The 23698-nt window shown below is 47.4% G+C and overlaps 1 protein-coding gene and 1 long non-coding RNA gene across 14 annotated transcripts in view; both read left to right on the forward strand.

Annotated features, from left to right (window-relative positions):
- Window positions 1-23698, forward strand: part of LOC148649783 (protein 4.1-like) — an 82790-nt gene that overhangs the window by 52447 nt on the left and 6645 nt on the right. For 4 of the 13 annotated variants that reach the window (XM_088602924.1, XM_088602920.1, XM_088602923.1 and 1 more), the window contains exons 13-20: window positions 1639-1755; window positions 2264-2362; window positions 3390-3628; window positions 4794-4853; window positions 4972-5013; window positions 7358-7420; window positions 11048-11227; window positions 21740-22150. In XM_088602924.1, coding sequence (XP_088459050.1) covers window positions 1639-1755; window positions 2264-2362; window positions 3390-3628; window positions 4794-4853; window positions 4972-5013; window positions 7358-7420; window positions 11048-11227; window positions 21740-22150 — 1211 coding nt within the window. The remainder of the gene's footprint in view (window positions 1-1638; window positions 1756-2263; window positions 2363-3389; window positions 3629-4793; window positions 4854-4971; window positions 5014-7357; window positions 7421-11047; window positions 11228-21739; window positions 22151-23698) is intronic. The other 9 variants (XM_088602926.1, XM_088602927.1, XM_088602919.1 and 6 more) reach the window with 8 other exon arrangements.
- On the forward strand, window positions 11234-19541 carry LOC148649784 (uncharacterized). The gene is made up of 2 exons (XR_015925930.1): window positions 11234-13947; window positions 16404-19541. It is a non-coding gene; the product is annotated as an uncharacterized LOC148649784 (long non-coding RNA).

Raw genomic sequence — 23698 nt, forward strand, 5'->3', positions numbered from 1 at the left:
CTCTCTCTGGCCAAGAAATAGATGAGGAAGCAAATCTGCTTTTATACAGTCTAATAAAGAACAGACCCCAGATGACCGAGATGTATTCTACTCCTAGGTCTGGAGTGTTCAGAAAGGAGAATTTTAGTAGATGGATCTCTTATGCAAAAAGAGGCTTTTATAATTGTCGTAAGTGGCAAGCATAATGAAAACTTCTATCGTTAGCATTACTATGGCATTCATCTGGCACTTTCTGAGGAAAGGTGTGGTTTTCGTTGCCCTTTGAGAGTTGAGAGTGTGCTTTATCTTTGGCTTCCTTTCCCATCTGAGATGGAGCACTCTCTGCAGAGGGGACCCCCAGTTTGTCTTGGGGGGGACCGGCAGTAGGCTCGATGGTAAAAGAGTCCATTGCAGGTTGTGTGATGCTCTCCCAGTCCCCCACACCCAGCCCAGCTCTGTCCTGCTCCTGCCTGACCGCTCCCACAGGCCTCGTGGTCAGCGTCACTGCGCTTTCTGTGGAGCTGGTGATCACAGCTCGGCTCCGTTCTCTCTCGCTCGCCTGTCTGCGTCACCACGTTTGTCTTCGTTTAAAGCCGGACTCGAGGCTGGGTTCCTGACGTAGCACTGTTCACCATGTGACTGCTGCAGATGGCTTGGGTTTGGGGGGGGGCCTTTAAGGCACTTCCAGCATGAACATACTCCTTGTCATAAACTCCCTGGCCAGAATATTAGAAACCCCAACTGGATAGTGTGTTTGGGCCTCTGGAAGCAGAAAGAACAGCGTGAAAGGGAGTAAGGCTTTTCTGACATGGGTTTTTAAATACTTGTCTCCCATTTCTCTCGCATTTGGCGTCGTGAGGCTGTGTGAGATTGCACAGCGTCTGCTATGGGTCTTCAGTAGGGAGCTCGTGCTTCACAGCCCTGCGATGTAGCCGGATTGTGCTACATCAATATCAGCAGTGTTGCTGAAGAGGGTAAAAGACAAGTTGCATTAGCTATACTGTGCATTTACTGTACCTCGCAAGACGTTCTCTCCTTCAAGCTGCTGTAGTGCGGTGAGTACAGGGAGTAGCCTGTACACAACCCTCCTAGCCATCAGCCTGCTGTTGTAACGTGTCCCCCATCTCCGCCGCGGCCAGGAGACGGCGCTGAAGCCAACAGCACAGCGAGGGCAGGAGGATTGGCTAGCATCTCCTCTCCACACCTCCTGCCCTCTCGCACAGAACACCCAGCCTGCCACTCAAACAAGAAGAAGCCCAGTTTGTCCTAAAACGCCTCTCGAAAGGTCCTGCGTTTCATCCAGCTCTTGCGTTTCGAGAAGAGCGTGCAACAATGCCACAGACGCTAAGAAACTTCTTAACCAACTCTGCTGGAATAATAATGTTTTCAAAGAATGTGTTTTCTTGGGTAGGATGCCAGAAATATAACACAGGTTAATGGAAAAAGTGAAAGTTGAGCTTTTTTGGGGCTTCCTCGTTGTCCGCCACACACAGCATAGAATCACAGACTGGCTGTGCTGCCACCTGCTGGACACTGCCATAGTGACAGCAGGACAGGTGCAGGCCGAGACGGACGCACTGGGGTTTGAGAGCGTGAACAAGAGTCTCGGAGGATCCAGGCTGAAGCGCGCGCTGCTTTAACGTGTCCCCGTCTCTCCAGCCGCCGGAGAAGCTACCCCAGCACCGCCGAAGCCAGCGGTGGATCAGGAGGAGAAGGAAGACGACTGGTTTGTGTTGCTGGACCGCGCAGCTTCCCAGCACACGCCTGAGCCCCCAGGTACCCCCTGCTCCTGCAGCTTCGCAGAGCACAGCCATCCCAGCGCGCACTGGGGCCGCAGTTCCAAACCGCTTCTGCTTTTGAGACCGAACTCGGCATTCCTTTTTAACAAAAACCTTCCACATGCTGTGCGGCGGCTTCCACCTGCTTTTTAAAGACGGTATCGGCGGTGTCGCCGAACAAGACAGAAGACAAGTTCCATTAGCTTTGCTGTGCGTTTACCTCTCGAGACGTTTGCTCCTTCGAGCTTGTGGACTCTTGCAGCCTGGAGGCCGCTTCTGCATCTCCGCTGGTGCCCGTTTGTTTCTGCAGAAGAGCTGCGTTAGCTACGACCCCAGCCTGTGCAGGCAGGTGTAGAAGTGCTGGCATGTGGCCTGTGCCCAAGGACTGTTTGCTGCTTAAAGAGAGCAAAGTGTCGTCTCTCACGAGACGCGAGCTGCCCTCCTCTCCAGCCCAGCAGCCGTGACCTGGTGGGTCACTCGTTCTGACGTGTTCCCACTCTCTCCAGCGGGGGGCAGTGTTGCCCAGCCTCGTCCCACGGCCGCATCAGAGCGAGAGTGGCAGGATGACTGGTTTGTGCTGCTGGACACCACCCCCAGTTCCCCAGGTACCCCCTCCCACACACACACACCCACCCACCCAGCGCCGCCCGTGTGGTGCTGCCACCTGCTGCCCATCAACTCCTGTTGCACCACAGCTCCCTTCGCTGCAACCCGTCAGAACGTGCTTTTGGACTCCTCTGTGCTCCGCTCGCCTAGAGGGTGGTGCGGTGTCTGTCTTCTGTCTCTTTCTGTGTGTGCTGCACACCCGTATCGGTGCAATCTTCATTTTTGTTGTTGGTATCATTGCTCGTTAACGCTCTTAACCACAGTAGATGTCGATTTGTCGCTTGGATGCCAGTAGGTTTGTTTTCTTCTTTCCGGAGTTTATAATTAACCCTCTGTTGTATGCATTCCGCCAATATGGTGGAGAAGAAAAAACAATTTTTCTGAATTTCTTAAAAGGATCTGTGTTGCACAAAAAAAAACATTGTTGGGGTTATTCATGTTGTCCATGTACTGACCATATATTTTACAGTGTGCGATACAGGGTTAAAACAGCTATGTGTGTGATGGGTGTTATACAGTGAAAGGCCTGTAGACTGCACAGAAAAAGATGCCATGTTAATCAATGAGCAAATTAAAACAATTTCAAAATGTTCGCCCCTCATTGTTGACTACATATAATATGGTGGTGCTGTATGATGCTTGAGTTAGACGGGCGCAAAGCGTTGTCGAATTTTGTTTTAAAGGAGCAGCTTTGACCTAAAGGTAATGTGTACAGGAGATAACACTGAGCATAGAACGGAGCAGACACCAACACAGCAGCAGCCCAGGCCTGAGCCAAGCTGCCTCACAGGGCTGCTGTGGTATTTCTGACATGGATTAGAAGTGTTGTGGTAAAGCTGGTTGATCCTTTTTTTTTTGGACTGTTGGTTTTAATGTGGCAGGACTTTGTGCGTCAGGCAGAGTGGCTCAAAACAGGGACACGGGGTTCCGGCTCGGAGGGTAATCTCTCTTGTTGCCCTGTTAGTACAGTTGGGCAGTTTTAATCTCTGGTCCCCCCCCCCCTCCCCCTCCTTTCTCCCCCAACAGCGGTGGTGCCAACCCCTGATAAGAGCACGCGCCCGGTCAGTGCCCCGGTCATCTCCCCTGTGCACCGGGGAGGGGAGCCCAGCCTGCCGGCTCCTGCCTCGGCCGCCCCCCCAGCTGACCAGCGGGAGCTTCCCCCTGCCGCGCCCCAGCCTCCCAAGGAGGAGCAGAGGACGGCGGAGGTGAAGTCCGAGGCCCCGGCCTCCGAGCCCTCCAGACCGGAGCCCACACAGGAAGTCAAGGTACAGCTCTGATCGGCCATGGAGGGACAGGGAATGTCAGATTACAGCACACCGCCATCCATACCGTGCAGAGTACTCCCTTTGAAAGTGCTGTCTAATGCAGTGGAATACAGCGTAGCCACAGGTACTGCAGTGCCATAATGGTAGTTCATTGAACAGCAGTGCAGTAATAATGGTACCATGCATTACAGTGAATTACAGTGGAAGACAAGCTGTTGTGCATTTCACAGTATCGCATTTTATAGTAGAGGTAATCTGTTACAGTGTAATAGCTAATCAACAAGGCGGTTGCTAGATTTCTTTGCAGCGATGCACAGTGCCTACGTTTGTTAGCCCAGTTACCATGTGTGGAGATGGGTGGGTTGGGGGAATTAGGTGGGGAAAGGCTTTAGGATGCAATTTCTGAAGTACGAATCTGAGCGAGTTCAACCGAATTCAAGTAGAAGGGCTTGTTCTGTTTCCTTTCCCATTCCATTAGTGGACAATGATGTGCAGTAGATGATGTGATGCGTGCTGGAAGGATGTTGAAAGATTGATGCAATCGAATTTGCATGTAGAATCAAACAATAGATTATAGAACTGAACAGCCTTAGAACCTGGTAGAATCAAAGGTATGAGCAACGTTTGCATCTTTCTGCGTTGCTTGTAAAGGGTTAAATTCACTTTGCTGTTCCAGTATTTCTGATACTGATTCCGATTTACATTCTAGATTTTTCATTCAAGACTGTACTGATTGGAAATCCAATAAATGCATATGCATATCGCTCTAAACAAGCCCCGTTATGTAATGTGAGTGTGTGTCAGAAATGAACCTGTTCGATTTATTTTTTTGATCCAAAATTATAGAAAAGCAGTTAAATGTGAAGGAGTACGTATGTTCCTTGATTGAGTTATCTGTCATTGCAAGTATATCTTTGAAAGGATGTTCTGAAGTCTCTAAAGTGGGTCCTACGGAGTGACGTTTACTCCGTTTTAAGGTTTGTTAATGAGTGATTAGAAATGCTTCTCCTGGAGTAGGGTCTGTTGTCCATGTAGAGCTGCGCGATGGCTGTTTCACTGCTGCCGCGCCCATGCAGTGCCCACCAGGTAAGTCACGCTGCGGTAGCTGGAGCAGCAATAGGCCCCACCTCCCCCGAGCGTCTGACCTGTTTCTGTGCTGATACAGGTGGGGAGGGAGAGGAGAGAAGGCCCAGCAGTCACCGCCAGTAATGGCGAGAAAGCTCAGGTTTGTGTCCAGAGCCCGAGAAAAGAGATTAAAAGCCAATCGACATTTCTATACACCCGTTAAAGAGAGCAGAGCGGTACTAACCTACCTGCCTTTCTTTCCCTCTGCGGGGAAACAGCGCCCTCCGGTGGCGGACGAGGAGCTGGTGCGAATGCGGAAGGTTAGATCACAACCATTCTCCCAAACCTCCACCCCCCCCCCCCACGCATCCCCCTAGCGGTAGTCTTCACCCCCAACCCTGCCTCCCTACCCCCCCATCGTTTTGCTTAAAAGAGACTGTGAGCTGCTTTTCATTAGACCTCTGAGAAAATGCTCCTGTTCCCTGGGCCATGAGCTTCTGTCAGCAGGATGTACAGAGACAGCAGAGAACTGACCTGTTCTGTGCTGCCCTGTCTGTCAGACTCCAGGCTCAGGGCAGAGAAACTCACCAGACCAGGATGGTCTTGTGTGCTGAGTGTTCAGTGTGTTATGTGCTGCATGGGTCATTTCGAACCTGCTTGCTTTGTGGTTTTGCAGGTTGTGTTTGGGATCTTTCGGCGCGTACGTGCACCCGCAGAAAGAGAGTCAGCCTCTCGGTCTGCTAGGAGGCGTGACTGCGAGTGAAATAAGGAACTGGGTCAATTTGTTGACTGCATGCAGACAGCGTCAACTTCAAACTCCCCCAATCCTTTCAGACATTACAGAGGTGATTGATGGTGGAAGCAAGAGACAGATGAGAGAGTTTTATCAGCATATTGATTTTTCATTTAAAAAATCATCCCAAACGTCACTTCAACTAGTTTGACCCAGTGAAAAAGGCACGGACAAGAGTGACTAGTTGCAACCGAAAGGACTTGTCCTTGCAGAAAGAGGGTTGCCCTACCTTCTGGCTAGCCACAGGGGTTTCCTTTTGACACTCCCCCAAGATAGTTCTCCATCTGGGAGTTCTGAAACCTGCTGAGCACAAGGAAGACCAGCTGTGTATCTCTGTGCTGCCTGAAATAGTTTGTGAATGCCGTGCCCGGTCCACTTCTCGTTTTCAAGGCGCTTTTGCCCTTTTTACAATTATTAGACACACGCGGGGCCCTTAGTAGTTTTTCCCGTTTGTACTCTTTGCCCTCCTCCTGCATTATTCAAAATATGAGTTCAAATATCAGGCTGAATTTTTCAGCTGAATGTAAAGAGACAAAACAGCCTAGTGTAGCGAAATGGTTTCTGGGTCTCGGACATGTGGTCATTCGTGGATGTGCTCCTCAAGAAGCATTCAGCCTGTGTCCGTTGGCAAGTCCGTGCCTCCCCTACCGACCTGAACCCGGCTGTGTTTTCATCCGGGCGGATTCCTACATCAGCTGCAGGACTAAGAGATGAATGAAGGGACTTTGAAACCTCAAGACGCAAAGCTGCCATGTTTTTGTTTAAAAACAGCAGTGTTAACTGTTTGAATTGGTCATGTAAATTGAGGTGGCACAGTGATTAGCATTGCTGCCTCGCAGTGCTGGGGCCCTGAGTTTTGTTCCAGGCCCAGGGTGGTGTCGGCGTGGATTTTCTCTGTGTTTGCATGGGCTTCCTTCAGGTGCTCTGGCTTCCTCCCACAGTCCAAAGACTTACTAGTAGATAATTGGCTTCTCGGAAAATTGGCTCTTGGTTGTCTGTGCGCCCTGCAATGGACAGGCGTCCCTGCTAGGGTGAATCCTGCCTTGTGCCCATTGCTTGCTGGGATAGGCTCCGGCTCCCCCACAGCCCTGCATTGGATAAAGTGGTTATTGAATGGAAGGAATATAAATGATCCCAACGTGATCATTAACAGATGAAGAGACCTTTTCAATAACCGCAGAATATATTTCTGTGCTCTACCACTGTTTCTACTACAGAGTATCCCTTCATTTGGGATTTGTCTTTTGAGTGCTAGAAGTAAGTGCGTTCAGATCTGTCCTCAGCTTTAAGACAAAAACACACATTTCTTCAATTTAGTTTGCAAAAATCAGATCTTCGTCCTGAAATGGACTGAGACATTAAAGCACATTTGATTATAGATGCACTTTTGTGAAAACACCCTTAAGAGAGTTTTGCTTTGCTGCATTTGTCGTTTACTCTGCAGGCTAGACAACGACAGATTTTTCCAAGAGCTCTGTCATGTCTGTGGAAACAACAGCGTGCTGTCTCTTTTAACTTGGGCCATTCCACTCCTCACTGCTCGTGATCACCAGTCTTGCCAAACCCTGTCTACCCCCTGACCCCTGACCCCTGACCCCGAAACACCTCCACCAGCCCCTCACGAGAGCGACCGCGGCTCTCGGCATGTGACCTTGCGGATGCGCGGTCTGCTCTCACACACCTCCCATGGCTCCGCTGAAGTCGCATTTGGTTTTGTTTTGTTGCTGTTGCCATCGTTATTCTGGTCATTGTTATGGCATTAACTGCCATTTCAGTTGCAGCCTTTTTATCAGTGCCACAAGAACAACATTCAAAAACAAATGTGCTTTTTTTTTTCTTTTCTTTCCCCCTTTTTTCTTCATTTTTCACAGAAAAGAGCAAAGAAAATTGAGGGTGAAACTATATATATCAGACATAGCAATTTAATGTTGGAGGTTGGTATGAACTCTGAAGCTGCTTGTCACAAGAAGTTTTTGTTTGTTTTTGCTCCGCGGCTGGTTTTTGCTGTTGCATGCACTGCATGACCTGATGTTCAACAGGCTTTTTTTCACAAACATTGCTTTTCAGCATTTTTTTTTTATTTCATGCGCACATTTTAGCTTTGCATTACCCTTTTAAGCTTTCGCCTTTTTCATTTTTCTTCTTCATTTTAAATTCTAGCCTTGAAGTCCCGTTAGATTCGCCTAGTTCACTTTTAACTGCTTGTTGCAAAATATATGATTGGGGTCTTAGCGCCTTGTAAAAGCACCTCTACAGTGAAATGTGGGATTGGGCAAAAAGGTTTTCCCCTAACCTGGATTCAAGAGCACTGACTTGAATTTGATCCAAAGGCTTTTGAGAATTAGCTGCTGCATCTTATATTTTTATGTAAAAAAAAAGTTGTTTTCAATTCAACCTGCATTATCTGGCACTGGCTTGCACTCAGTCATTTCTTAAATGGAACTGAACCAATTACTGATTTTTCTAAATCACTTGACAACAGCTTTCACACCGCCCCCCCCCCAAAAAAAAACTTCCCTACCTTCACCTTCTCTTCCAGAACTGTGTCCCCTTGGACTCCTTTCCTTACTGTTTCTGTCTTGTCCGAAGATTAATGGAACTGCCTGTCATCAGCGATGACAACAATGACAAACTGTTGCTCTGTGTACTGATTTTGAACCAAGGTGCAGAAACAGATTGGATCCTGCTCCGAACTGGACCTTTTAGCATGCTTTGCATGGCTCTGTTTGTTCAGAGGACAGCGTGAACCCTCAGGTTTGATGGTCTCGGCCTTCTTGGCAAACAGTTGGCCTCCAATTCACTTAGGAAACTTGAACGTGAGCCAAATTGGTTTGATTGCAAAGAAGAAGTTTTTAATGTAATTACACTTGGGGGAAAAAAAAACATTCTTGGCATCACAACCCATGCATTACACAGCGATACCCAGGGGAATGAAACGGGCCAGGGAGGAGACAGAGGAGGTTTCAGACATACAGTAGGGTCAGATAGCAAAATCCAGGTGGCGCTTTGATAAAACGAGATTCTTCCCCTCAGAGGCTTCAAGAGAAAAAGCACTTCGACAGGGTAGCTCTCTTAAGGACGCTGTTGTGCTAAAGCGATTCTCCCAGTCATATATTTCTGCATCGGCTCATGAATTGTCCAGTGCTGACGATACAGCTGCTGCAGCCATCACAGAGCCTCGGCCCACTCCCATCACATGACCGTTGGCCACCAATCAGAGCCTCTCCATCACATCACGTCACATCCGTCGACCGCCGACTTAGAAAACTACCTGCTTGCTCTCTTGTTACTATGTCTTTTCCTTCTTAAGTCACTGTTGCGCGTGCCAGCGCTTTTGCTAGATTAGAACCCAAGACTCCTGTTGCACAGAAGGTTTGAGGTCTCCATCGGTGAGATAAGTGCAATGTCAAATTCCCAGCTATGGGGCTACTTTATATTGGTGTTACAAGCCACGGTAGCCATTAGAAATGTATGGCTGTTGCTGGTGAGCAATATCTCTCTAATGCAGGCCCACATGTATCCAGTATCCAAGCTCCTCCTAAAGACCTCACATCAACTATACAGGAGAGTTTCTGTTTTCTGCTTCAATGCACAGCTGGTGAAACACTAATAAAATGGTCCCAACTGTTAAAAAAAACCTACTGATGATAGCTGAAGGTATGTAGGACAGTGAGTCAGTGTCCAGGTTAAGCCTGTGATGCCACAAAGCCATTAGATCCTAAAAGACAACTGGGGATGTGCAGGGAAATTTCTGTCATAGGCAAGAGAGCATCAGCTCCACATTGCCCATGTGATTGTGGACACAGTAATGGCCACTATCAGTCGGATAACCTGTACAGATAACTTGAGAGCAAGAGCTTGATCGTGACCCATGAAAACAATTATTTGTATGTCAGTGTGGATTAGATTGCAGGTTATCACAGACTGAGAATGGCAGGAGCTCAGTCTCAGTCCTCAGCTTTCTGATTCACATGGTGCATTTCCCATGCAGAGTTATTGGGACAGAAGTCACCTTTACAGGATGGCGCACATGGTCTGGAATCCCTGCAGCTTTGATAGAATATCCATTTTTAATCCATTTCTGTCAGTGCTGTCTTTTTTTTTAGTCATAATGTTCACACCAGATATAAGTCGAGATCTGCTGTGCGTTCACAGTGATCAGTTGGATTTTCATCTCTCTTTTTTAAAGAAGTGTTAGCACTAGCGGTACCAACTAATGGGAGTACTTTCACAGGCTGTTGTGAATCTTGTATTTCACTCCAGATTAAGAAACCTGTCAGACTTGACATTGCAAGACAGAATCTCAAGAATATTCAGTAATATTTCAAATGTTAAGAACTCTGATTCTGTATGTAAATTAATTAAAAAAGAGATAAAAGGTGACCATTTTACTAGTGTTAGTATGCAATATAAGTCCTGCTTTGTTTACAAGAGTTATGTTTGTTGAAATATCCCTTTTTATTCAAAAATGTTTATGGTTACATTTAATTTCCTCTGAGAATCCCAGCTCAAGTATAATCAAGACTGTTATTTATTTTAAATGTTATGCTACAGAATTCTCTTAAAAAACTGAAGAGAATCTTAAAGCTATGTGTAAACACCTTGTTTAAGTGAAATTCCTAAAATTCATAAATTCCTGTCACGTTAATCAAATCCTAATGATAATTGTGCAGGCAGATAGTCTAGGAGATGAAAAATGTGTTTTCTAGCAGCAGAATCCACAGTAAAAGGTTGAAAGTGGAAGAGCATTGAAACATGTTTAGTGATGTGCATAATCTTTTAAAGTGCCTTGAGCCATCCTTGGTCTAAAAAAGTTAATGTAGTTTTAAAGGAGCATGGGATTTAAGCCAAGACCCTTTAGATCTCGTGCCGCACATTTTGATGTTGTTTTGAAAGGTCAGTCTCATCATTTGTTTTAGCCTTAAGACTGTTGCACACAGTCCTCATCGGTTTTGAAGGGAAAGGGAATTCAAGGTTGCTGCAGTGCTGCCCAGTGTATGTATTACAGTGTCTTATGGCCTGTGGCATTAAACTTCCTTGTCATTTTTTCTCTTTGTTTGTCACAACTCCTCCCCTTCCTCTCTCTGTCCTGACATCTGTGAAACCTGCCTCTGCCATTCTGTTCCATCTTTTTTCTCTTTTCCTGAACCTGTCCAACTTGTCCCGATGTTTCGTCCTCTTCCCCACCTGTCTCCCCTTCTTCTCTTCTCTCTGTCCTGTTCTCCTTTCCTGAATCTGTCCTGCCTTGTCCTGTCCTCCTCTCCTCCTTCTCTCTCTGTCCTGTCCTCTTCCCCTCCTGTCTCTTCTCCTTCTCTCTTTGTCCTGTCCTGTCCTCCTCTCCTCCTGTCTCTCCTCCTTCTCTCTCTGTCCTGTCCTCTTCCCCTCCTGTCTCTTCTCCTTCTCTCTCTGTCCTGTCCTGTCCTCTTCCCCTCCTGTCTCTTCTCCTTCTCTCTCTGTCCTGTCCTGTCCTCCTCCCCTCCTGTCCCTCCTTCTTCTCTTCTCTCTGACCTGTCCTGTCCCGAACTGTGCCCCCGGCCCCGGCCCGCCCTGCCCCTCGGCAGGACCTGGACAAGACGCAGGACGAGATCATGCGTCACCACGCCAGCATCAGCGAGCTGAAGCGGAACTTCATGGAGTCCGTGCCCGAGCCGCGGCCCAGCGAGTGGGAGAAGAGGCTGTCCACACACTCGCCCTTCCGCGCGCTCGGCGTCAACGGGCAGGCACAGCCGGGCTCCGACGGGGTGAGTCCTGCGTCTCGCGCCTCCGCCGGGAACGTTGCTACAGGCAGGCAAATAAACGTGATCACATCGTCACACGTCTCATTTAAAACTGCTGTATAGAGAGAAGAATTTGAAATATGCTGTGTCAAGTGTATTATGACATCCTCTGCCTTGTGTTTTGCACCAATGATAGGAACAGTTTGAAAATCCTTTTGCAGTCTACAGTGTCATTGGGAATACACAAATAGGTTTTGATCTGGAGCGAAGAACCCTAAAGCTCATTAAAGTGATCACCAAAGTGCTCTTGACATGTCTGGACCATCAGTCCTGATTGATCATTAGTAGGCCTCAGTGTTTATCTCCTGTTGCATGTATGAAGTAATTAGAGCTTGTGTCATTGTTTTGGTACAAAACACCCACGTTGATAGGCAACTCTGTTTGGTTCACCTGCTGTTGGAGTGCACCTGTTTGAGTGGCCCACGATATGCTTCAAAAAAGTGTTAAATCACTGCCAGCCAGTGTTAATCTCAGTTTTGTAGTAAATCTTCCTTGCAAGATTTTTCTCTTGTCCTTACCAGAAATGTTTCACTGCTGTTAGACCATGGGTCGGTAACAGAACACGTTCTTCTTTTTAAAATTTTGGAATCTCCCCATCGTTTTTGATTATACGCACACGCACTTTGGAATCATCGCTTGCTTTAAGATGATGAGATTGCTTTAAGACTCCCATGGGAATAATTGTAACCCGCAGAAATGCTTTTCCTGTGCATCCATCTGCAAAGTCGTTTATCTCCACTCTTCCAGTTGGAGGGTTGGTGAATCTCTCACCTGCTGGCACCCAGCGAGTTGTGTCCCAGCTTCACGTTGGCCATCCTCAGCCAATTGACCAGCGCGGTCAGTCAGTGACGTGACCAAGACCGGCGCCGGGGCGGTCGGTCGGTGACGTGGCCAAGGCAGAGTCTGGCAACATCTGAGTCTCAGAGCTGTACTGTACCTGCAGTCCAAGCAAGAGCCTTTTCTCCTTAAAACTCTAGGCTAGAGTCCAACATAAGTAAAAACTACCACAGAAAAATGAGCACTCTTACCCCTTTCGAACATGTGCAGTGTTTTGGGAGGACATTTAGGGGAGGTGCAGGAGAATAACAGTTAACCAAGCTTAACAGAGTCTCATGAAGCACAATGCCATACGGTTCTTAGGGTTAGTTGAAAACGGGCTTACATCTTTTGTTATCCGTCACATGCGCAAAATATTTTACAGCTGGTAAACAACTGACACTCTTGGGATTGAGTCTCTCACTCAGCAGTGAGTGAAACAGATAAAGATTTTTTTTTCTTTAATGCGTAGGTGGCACGGTCACCTTTATTTGCATGGCAAGCCACTTGAAATACATGTGTGCTAGAAGACTAGCGAGAAATCCACAGAACTATCCCTGTTCCTTTACTGTGCAAGCGTACAGTGAACCAGTCTGGCCACTGAGTGGCGTCAGAGGCTGAGGTTCAGAAACTGCCCAGCGAAGCAGAGGTCTTCATGTGCTGCACCTGTGCAATGCTGCATCCTCCACTAGACTGTGTTAAAGTTACAGGCTGTTCTTTAGTTGTGCGTTAGGAAACCTTGGGATTACTTCAGTTCACTTACTTCTACTTCAGTTTTTACCTGATCAAGTGATGAATTGGGCTATTTTGAAAAAAAACACAGGAAGTTATGGCTGATAAGACTCAAGCAGTTTGTCACAACCTCAAGATGCATAGAATAAGTAAGATTATATTATGCAAATGTAGTCTTAGCTCCCTTATGGACGATCACACAGCTGCTCTGCCAAACTGCTCTAATGGTTATGTCATAAGAAAAGGCGTTCATACTATATACAGTATATACACACCTTTTTAATGTGTAAGTATGCCATTAGGTAATCAAATGATGAATAGTGCATGGAGGCACTGGTGCAGACTGCCCAGCCCTACCACCGCCAGCGAGCCATTTTCAGGGCTGCGTCTGTGCTTGTGACCCAGACACGCCTCTGCTCGCCTCTGGTGCTGCGCGAGGGGAGGGAACACGCCGAGATGAGTGGCCGGGGTTCTGATCCAACCTGCCAGCACCGGGTGCCCCTGTCCGTCCTCCATGCAGGCCCGGGGTCAGCTCAGTTGTTTCGATGTGGAGGGAACATAAGAGCACAGGAAGACCCTTCGTGCTGGTTCGCTGAAGACTAGTCAGATCAGTCCCTCACACGGCCTGCAGGGATAATTGTGGGCAGGCTCTGGCTCTGTGGGGTGAACCACAGCCAGGATCATACAGCTAGAAGAGGGATTTTAGGATGAAGAAGGTTTCGGGCTGTTTCAGTTTGGGATGTTAATTTGCACTGTGGTCTGTACATGTTTAACATGCATACATGCAACATGAGACCTGCAGACTGTTTGATTAACCTGTAATTTAAGGCCATTTTTTATTGGTTTGATTATAGCATGTGACAAATGCCTTGAGCAGTGCAGGAAAACAGCAGTGACCTCTGCATTTAACTCATCCCTCACTGTCTGTCCTTCTCTGGCAGTTCTAGTCTTTACACTTTGGAGACTTCTTTTTTCCCTATGCTCTGAACTTGATCTGCTGCCTCTTGTGTCTGTCTCATGTGTTTTTCTCTATCTGTCGCTCTACTTAAAATGTGTGTGCGTGTGTGTGTGCGCGTGCACAGGTGAAGGCACCCCCTTGCCCACCCACTGAGAGAACGGTTGGTGGCGACTCTGAGGTAAAGTTACTCTGACTTGGCGCTTTTAATGCAGAACTGCAAAAAATAGGCTTAAAAAAAAACCCGATATGACACAGGCGCTATGGCTATGGCCCAAACAGCTAATGGCCCATTGAACGCTGAGTTGCACCCTGCTGGCGTCATCAATGTCCTGATTCACAAGGCCTCCCCTTCTGCCTTTCCCCATTCTCTTCTCCTTCCTTTGCTTTTCCTCCTCTCCCACCACCCAAGAATGGCTCCTTCTCTGCTTGGGACACTCGCTTGTACGCATGGCTGTGTATGGAGCAAAGCTGCATGACTCTGTATAACCACTCCTTTATTTATGCAAGGAAAAAAAGAAAGAAAACAGCAGACAACGGCGAACACAGTCCAAGGAATAACTGACCCCTCTTCTTCTCCATGTCGTTGTGTCTTCTCCCCTCCACATTTTCCCTTCTCATTATCCTCCTCTTCATTGACCGGTTTGATATTCCCTCCTCTTCTCTTCCCTTCTTCTTTCCAAGTCCTATTCCAGTGCTCAGTGTCCCAACACCCCTCCCCCTTCGTCTTCATCCCCCACTTCAGGGGTGTGCAAAGACGCCACCTCGCGGCATCACAGCGACCCGAATCACTTCATCCGCCTGAACCAGCTGCGCACCCAGTTCTTCCTGTCCTAGCGCGGAAGGTCTGATGACCGTGGCCAGGCCCGAACTCTAGAGTTAGGATCAGCAGTGTGACTAGGAGAAGTCAAACCATTCAGAGCAGGGTTGTCTTCCCCCTGCACAGCTCTAGGGATTGATGCATTCTCCCGCTGATCTTAAATGATTCTGCAGAATCCAGAGACTGAGGAAGTCTGTACTGTAGGGCTCACATTGCTCCCCTACCTCAACCTGCAGCTCCACTGCTCTTGGAGAGCACAGGGTAGTACGTCCTGCATGAGCACATGTTATTCTTATTTCTTGGCTAAATCTGGAAGCTAAAAGATCAAACATCTGGAAATGTCTTCATACTATACATCTTAACGTCGGTAAAGTTTAAAAAAAAATATTTCTCCGCTTGAAAAATCCTTAAAAAATGTTGTCCAACTGCCTTGATTAAGGTATAGCCTGATTGGAAAGCTCTTCGATTGAAAATGTTTACATGGGCCTGCTTTGCTAGCGTGGATCCAAATGATCACAACGCCTGCTGTCTTGCCTGACTGTACTTAATCTTCTGCCTGAAACCCTCAGCCCGAAGCTGGAGGGAGAGCTCCACTTCCACAGCTTCGCTGCATGAATGGTAGCACTCTAAAGAACTGCACAGCCCACACCCGAGCAAAGAGGCTTGAGCATTCCCTTGGAAGAGCCTGCATAGTTCCACACCAAGACTGCTGAGTATAAGGACACAACCAGGCAAGATATCAGCGTATCGGTGATTCCTGATTGTGGAAATCTGGTGCACAAACAGTGGGTTGGCTGAGTCAGACTGGTAGGTTTTACAAGTCTTACAGGTGCTGTAAAGGTCCTGGGCCATTCACTACTAGTGAAGTGAAAGCAATTTCAGTAAAAGCATTCCTTTCAGTCGGATGACTAAAAACTCAATCACTGATCGGGTGCCAGCGTTTTCTGTAGTTTGGCTTTGCTGTGCCAATGTGTGTTGGTCAGCTTGAATTCACAGACTGCGGACCAGGACTAAGCCAGGATACCCTTCTCACCATGCATCCCACTGCCATAGCAGGCCAGGGGGATGGATGTCCATTGCATTCGTAGGGATTCGTAGGGTTTTGTAGGGATCTGTAGGGATTAGATGCGAGCCAGCCCATACACCACCCTTCCCAAACCTCGTGACAGCAACGTTGTCACGTTGACCTTTTCCATAATTTCCCTCTCCGCTGCCTTCGCCAGACCCGGCTCTCCGTGTCGCTCTCTGTCCGGAATGATTTCCCAGTGGGGTCTCCCTGCTGCCAGCAGCACAGTGCAGACCTAGTGTGTGCCCCCCTACACAGTTCTGGACACTTAAAGTATTATTGCTGGACTTGTTCAGTGGGATCCAACTTAACAGAAAACTGATGAAACGGTGTAAAATCTACAACAAGTAAGACATTTGCTGATACTGCGAGAACAATTTCCTTTAAAATGATGATTGACCTGGGATATGTGAAATTATGTGGGCGTAAGATCCACTAGGACGTGGAAAATTGTATGATTTTCAAATGGTTTCATAGATTACACAAAACCCCAAGAGGAAGGGTACTCCTCGTTTGGTTTTAGATGTTTGATGGGGGAGGAGAAGCTGCTTTGAAACAAGAGGGAGAGTTTGAATTAGAGAAGCTGCCCCAGTTCACCCCAGAATCGTGCCCCCTCGTCTCCTTTGCACACCCCACCTCCCTGACCTCCTCCCCTCTCCCCTCTCATTCCTGGTGTATCACTCTTGGCATTCCACCTCTCCCACACGTTCATCACTCTCTGTCTTTCTTGGTCTTCTGTCACGCCATACAGCCGAAGGGACGTCCTCTGTTAGTACAGGAAGAAGAGGAGATCGGGGTGGAGGGGGCGCCTCCGCCGGGGCCTCAGCGCGCCGGGGAGCCGTCCCGAAAGGTTTCGATCGCCATCCCCGAGGAGGCCAAGCGCGCCAAGCCCTGCCAGCTCTACCCCGCCCTGGCCCTCCAGAACCGCCGGCTCCCCTTCGTGGTGTCCTGCCTGGTGGTCCTGGCGCTAACCCTGTGGTGGCTCGTCTTCATATGAGGGGCAGCGGCCCCCTCCCCACCCCCTCCCCCCCCACCAAAACCAAAAAGACAAGCCCCACTCCTCTCGCCACCCGTCCCAGCAGACTGGGTTCATTCTGAATCTTCCAGCCAGCCTGCCTGACCAAAGCCTCCCTCGGAGACGAGGAGCCGCTGAGTGAGCGAACGCGCGTGTGTGTTCGTGTGATCTCTCTGTGTTTCTTCCACGTCTCCTTCTCCTCCATCTGCGCTCTGCTGCGGAAATGGACCTTCACTTCCTGTCTCCTCTCCTCTCTTAGCCCCACCCTCCCGCCTGTCTGCCTTTCGCCAAGATTAAGCGGCGTTTCGCCTCGGAACGTTTCTGTCGACTGGTTGACAAAAGAGGGAAAAACAAAAACAATTGGGGGTTGAGTTCTGCTGGGAACCTGTCCCAGATTTAATCTCGAGTACTGTCGACAAAAGCTCTTTCCACCCGGCTTCAAACCAGGCCGAAAACAAGGTTTTCAACTCATTAAAGACTTGCGATTTGTTGCTTTGTTTTTATGTTTGTGGATATGAACAAAATGTTAATGACTTTCAGCTGTCGCCTTCTGCCCAGGGGCCTTAAATTCACAGTCCAGTGCTTTTCCTATTTAGTGTCTTTTTTTTCCATTGCACAGCAAATGTTGCCGCGGAGTCTGAGGGCAATGTTCATCAAGTGCATTGGGCCCTGCGCTGATTTTTTTCGGTCCTGGAGAATGGTAGAAAACGCCCAGAACCAAAAAACAGAATCATAACATAACTGCTTTTGGGAACTGTTCAGAAAAATGTACATGCCCTTTTATACTTTGACTGTGTCGTTTTCTTTCCGGGAGAATCTGGTCTCCACGCTGGGGGAGGAAATGTTTGATTTTGTTATTTGTGGTGTTAAGAAGCTGATTTTTCCGTTTCGGGCTCGTGGGATAGGAGTGTGGTGCTGCTTTATCGCACACATCAGACTGAAGGCTGTGGGCATTGGCGGATCAGTAATGTTGGAAATGGTGGTGCGTTGCCAGTCAAAACCTGGGTTATGTTTAAAAAGCCAGGTGTGGGCCAGGGCATTTTTTTGTTTCAGCTTGCGTGTGGTACACGGGAGAGGCCGCTGCCATTTTGTTACAATCAGAGCCCCTTGGAGACTCCCACAGTTGTGACAGGCAGCACTGCAAAGAGCTGTCAGATCAAGGGTGGCTTCTCCGCCACTTTCCTAGATAGAAGTCTGAGTGAACTGCTGGCTTTTCCATGTTGGAGTCGGCCAGGAATGCAAGAGCCCTGGTTCCTGGGTTGTAGTTGGGTGGCACCGTATGAGCACAAGGGAGTATGTGTTCATTCATGAGCGCCAGACACTGGGACTAGAGCAGCAGAATAGAGCAGCAGCTTTCGGGGGTCCCCTTACTCAGTTTTCCCCCCTCAGCAATGATGAGTGTTGCTGAGGGGGTGGGGGGTGTCGTGGTGGAAAAGTGTCAGGGGGCTGATAGGATACTTGATAGATTAAGTGAAATAAGTGGGACCCAGTTGCTGCTGCATCTTCCCTGTGGGAGTCTGGCTAAGGTGGCAGCTGTTTTGCCATAGCAGTAGAGGGGCTTAAAACTGCACTCAGGCCAGAGCAGTTCAGCTGGAGCTGAGTGGTGCTGGGGGGCAGTAGTGGCCTTAATTGATTTAAGGTGGTTAATTAATTTGTTAATTCCCTCATTAAAACTCATGGTGCAAGTTATCAGTGTTTGACCACAACCTTCCGGTCTGATGAGAAACATTTGGAGATGCTTAGGGGGGCTTTGTAGCGTGAAAAACTAGGGGGGTGCCTACTCCCACTCATGATCATGCACTAGTACAGCACAGGGGTCCCATTTTCCCAAGAGCCCCCACTCTTCACATAGGTTTCTGCAGCAGTGGCTGCATCGTTATCATCATCATCATCATCATCGTCAGTGTTATAGCCTTAATCTGCATCCTGTTCCAGAACAGGAGCAGAACGTTTTCCACTCTGCAGTTCTCTACAGCAGTTATTATTCCCATTTCACTTTCATAGGTTCTATTAATCAAATCTGCTCCATCCAAGGTGGGGAGGCCTGTGCAAATGTCTCCTCTGGAACTGTCCTGCAGATTCGCACATTAAAAGAAGAATCTCTCTCTCTCTGCACATATGAGGTGAGAGGGGGAAGTTAGTCAAAATGTGCCGGCTTTTTAAAGGCCTGTGGCCTTGAGTGAAGCAAAAAAAACTATTTGAAATCTCTTTTTCTGGTAAACCTCAGCATTTCAGGGACTGGTTTGAGAAGACAGATCAAAAGCCTTTTCCTTACAGGTTACAAAGGATTGTCATTAGTTTAGCAGAGGAGTGGCCAGGTCTTCGAGCCTGAAACACCAGGTTGTTCATTGTGCTTTCATTACATCAGATCATTCCAAGTGTATCTGATGAAACCGTTATACTGTTGTGCAGCTGGCCGGTAGTTTTAACAATTCACGTTTGCCTTTGACCACTGCGAGGTGCACTTCAGTGAATCAGTGCGAATGTATGGACTTTCAAAAACGACCTGTTCGCAGCAGCCTGTCAGAGCTGTGGCTTTGTTGCTGGCAAATGGCAGCCTTACCTAGATGAGCGCAGTTCGTCAGGCACTCACCACAGAGTTTTGTCCTCTGAAATCCAGTCCTTTTCAGCAGGATTAAGGAGCTCTTCCATTTCTCTGGCGCATATGTGGGCTCGTGCTTCCCTCATACACTGACAGACTGTGACAGCAGTTCACTCGTGTGTAACTTGAAAAGCAAAGTGCATGTACAGAAAACTGCCTCCTAGTACTGTACCACGCCACCTGTTGTAAGAGACCATCGCATACTGTTTACTGCAGGAAGCTGTATACAGACACTGATAAATTGTGGAAAATAAATCTATGTGTAGCGCTGATATTTTTAACGTGCTTCAAGTTTGTTTTGTATCAATGATTTGTATGCTGGGCGGCTCGGTGGTACAGTCACAGCACTGGGGCCCAGGATTAATTTCTGGAGCTGTGACTTCCACCTGTCTGTGTGGAGTTTGCATGTTCTCCCTATGTTCCTGTCTGGGTTGCCTGTGTGTGTGTTGTTTTTTACATGATCGCTAAATACTCGTTTAGTACCCACATGCAGAGAAGCCAGATGTATTCTAATGTTACAGGGTGGAGAATTGATAGTTGCATACAGTAGCTGAATAAAATAGTGATTCCCAATGTATATGCTAGACTGAGGAACAGATATTGTTTTCTGCTTGAGCTACAAGCCAGTTGCAGGCCTATATTCATACCCCAACTAGTTTTGCAGGTCTCCTGCTCGTCACCCTGGGTACTCGACATTGTGCTCTTATTTGTTCCCATGACATTTCAATAAGAGTTAGGTGTGTTAACCCTTAAATTCCATAATCATGTATAACTACTGTAAACGTGCTCTGCTGTAGACGTTTAAAAAAAAAAAAGGCTGAAGCTATGAAAGTAAAGGGAAAACTTGTCGCTTGGCTAGTAGATGTGGAAATGGAGTTGGCAGAAAGGGATTTGACAGATGTCATCGTAAGTTACAAACGAGAGGAGGTTATTCAGCTTGTCTAGCCCATGGGGCCAATAGTCGCTAACTGATGCAAGGATTTCCTCTTCAACCACATGGCTGGAGAGCTTGCTTCTGCGTTCCGACATCGTTCGAGTAAAGGAGTGCCTGCTGTTCTCGGTTTTAAATGCCCTTCCACGTTCTTCACACTTTAACCCTCTTATTCGTGTTTGATTGATAATGCTGAGAAGAAAAAGACACTATTTTAAGTCTTTTTCCAGAAAAGGGTCTGCATTTTAGGGACTGTTTGAAAGGTTGGGGGGCTGGACTGAAGAAGTCCACTGGGTTGACTGTCGATGCCAAGACCTTGGGCATCACGCCTTTAATCAGCCTAACTCTAGTTGAAATACAGTAGTGGGGCATAACCTCCGGGAGTGTCCCAGATAGTTTAGATTCCAAACTATGAAAATGAATTCATGAATGCATTTGTTAACATGATTTACGTATGGGAACAAGTAAGAGGTTTATTCCATGCTAAAGAGAGAAGAAAGAAAGCACAACATTTTGGCTGTGGAGCCGTCTTCGGGTGTCTTCCAAAAAGCCAAAAAGTTGTTTTCTTTCTTCTCTTTTCAGCATGGAAAAAACCTATTACTTGTTCCTTTGCAGCCTACGCATGCTGACACAGCCCCCCACCTGAATGATTTTCGTATGTGTGTTCTGCAGTCCAGATGAGTTCACATGAATCCTGCAGCTCAGTTGAAAACCTCGCACCTCCTGGAATCGTCCTTAGCCAGGCAGCTGAGAGGTGCACACAAGGACGAACTACCTGTTAACAGGCGTGGCTAATGTGTGGCTACAAGGCCCTTCTGCGAGGTGTCCTGATGTGGCCTTTCTCTTGCGATTGCAAAGTGTTCTGGCTTGATGGCCTGCCACGCCTGTTATTATAGCTGATTGGAACTTCTCCTGCCCTTTGTTTCAGTTTTGTTTTGCTTTTTTCTGTCGAGAATTTGCCAAGTTACCAATTACAACAGCTGTCCGGGCTTCTTGCTTCAGAGAGGAGCTGCCTGATGGGTGAACTCTGATTTATTTACAGAGGAACCCATTTATTTACAGAGGAACCCATTACCTGTGCCCATTGTCATGAAATGTGATTCCCTGTGAAAAATCCTCACAATCTGATAAAAAAAGCCAGGGGTTTCAGATGTTATTCTAGTTGCTATTATTCTAACATTTAGTACAGTGGGTGACACTAAACTAATAAGGCATTTTGACATTGATATTAGTGGAGATTCCTTTTTTTAGAAGTTACTGAAAAAGAAAACAGACTTAGTCTTGAGTATTGAGTATTGTGTAATTATTTATGAAACCTGTGCATGAGTTTTTGAAGTAACAGTTGACAGTAGGGAAAATTATCAACCTTTTTGAGTATATACAGAATCTGATTGATTTGCGTACCTCCATATTGACACATTGTTGGGTTTTTTTATAATAACCGTTCCTACACATTATAATCAGCCCTTACGTGACTTTTTTTTTAGAAAACAAACCATATTTTTCTTTTGGGGTTTGTCCTGTGTTTTGTCTCTGTAGAATTTATGTGGTATTCCTGACAATGAGCCTTTAGACATTGTGGCTCTGAGGGAGGACAATGGCCCAGACATCACCCAGGAGGGCGGGGCCCTGCTGAGCTGCTCCTCCTCTGGGGGCGGGGCTTCTTGTGCGGTCGATGAAGGGGTGGAGTCATGTCACGAGGAGGAGGAGCTTGGTGGGGAAGGGTTCCTTGAGCAGGCGGAGCCAGAAGTCATACCCGAGGAACAGGCTGCACAAACCATCCAATCAACTGAGCCCCATGACCTGAGAAAGTGTGGCACCCCCTGTGTGTGTAGTGGAAGTGAGGAGGACCCTGCAGCAGAAGCATCACAGCCTTTTGAGGTTGAAGGAGCTTCCCTTGCCTCCTATTATGTATGCGAGAATCGTCCTTTCCTCATTCGCTGCTTTCAGGTAGTATTTGCCTCCTCCAGTCCTGGGCCACACTGTCCTTCCCATCTCTGTCTTGTGTGTGATTGGGGAAGGTGAAGGGAAAAACACTCAACACACTGCAGCAGGCTTCCCTGCAGCTCTGCACTCGCACAGCCCGAGTCAGATGTCCAGCTTGCCAGATCCCCCAACCATCTGGCAAGGATATCGGAAACAGAGTGTCCACATACTAAGTGTGCATAGGAATAAGGAAGGTTTTTATGTGGAGGGGTTTGCCTGTGATGGTAGCCTTAGTATGCAAAAACTGTTCCAAAATGAAAAAAAATTCTCATCATTATAGAAGCACGTTTCCGTCTGATCTACAGCACTGTTTGACTATTCCACATGCTGTGTGTAAAAAAAAACAACACACCACCATCCTTGCCATTTGGTGGTGGTGATGGAGAATATACAGTAGGCCATCTCATGATAAGGTTCTGGTGTGCTTAAACGTGGTTTGCCGAGTTAAGCAAGTCACCCATGTCCTCTTTCTGAAATGTGTCTGCAACGTTGAAACATTGTCTCTTATTCCTGGGCTTCTCATTCTGATCGGGTCAGCTCGTTCCTCGATCGCGCAGCAGTTTGTAGTTCTCGTGTGTGAAGACCACCCTTTATGTTGCCATAGCATGGAGAAAGATGATCGCTGTCCCGTGACCTTTGACCGGGCAGTACTGGGGGAGGCTTCCTGACCGGTCTGTGGTCATGTGTGCATGTGTACTGGTGCCACAGCAGGCCGCACTGGCATCGAGCCGTTCTCCAACACTGAAAGGAGCCATGGAGCTCTGGGCTGCAGACAGCCTCCCTTTTAATTTGGGTTTTTCTGCATTTTTCGTGCTTTGCAAGCTGGGTCATTTGCACTTCGGCAAAAGCAACACAACGCTTACAACAAAGAAAACAGTTTCATGGTCTGATGTGCTTGAAACATTATAATTAATGAAAATGGACAGTTTCTTTGTCATCACCCCTAAATGAATTCTGCAGTTCTGACTAAGGGTGGCCTACCTCCCAGCACTAGGAAAGTAGTATTAACAGCCTCGGCAGAGGGCCAGACTGCGCAGTATTACTGTGGCTTTTATTGATTAAAAGTGATTCTTGTAAAGCTATGGTCTCAGATGAAAAGGCTGCTGGGTCATTCTAGTTCACCATCGTTATTGATCCAACTTTGAAAAGAAGGCTTTGATTTCAGTTATCAAAAACCACACCTGCCTCTAAAGCAGTGGATCGTTTGGTAATAGTAGATTTAACACCGTAATTAGGAGGTGATACCACACCTCTTTTCAAGTTTTACGAAGTGCTTATAACCTAGAGCTCTGGGAATTAAGCATACAGCTGCCATGCAGTGTGAGGAGTGCGTCACATGCTTGCCTCTCGAAATTGTTTTCCTGTGACGACAACTCTAACGTCACTTGTTTGGCCTGTTATCGTGAACATAAATCTAAAACACAAGTCTCTTTTTTTTTTTCTCCAAAATCTGAAATGCTACAAGTGGGCCAGTAGTTATACGGACATTAAAAAGTCTGGAATGGGATTTGA

This window comes from Lepisosteus platostomus, chromosome 13 (assembly GCF_059453375.1).
Source record: "Lepisosteus platostomus isolate fLepPlt1 chromosome 13, fLepPlt1.hap1, whole genome shotgun sequence".
Classification (NCBI taxonomy): Eukaryota; Metazoa; Chordata; class Actinopteri; order Semionotiformes; family Lepisosteidae; genus Lepisosteus; species Lepisosteus platostomus.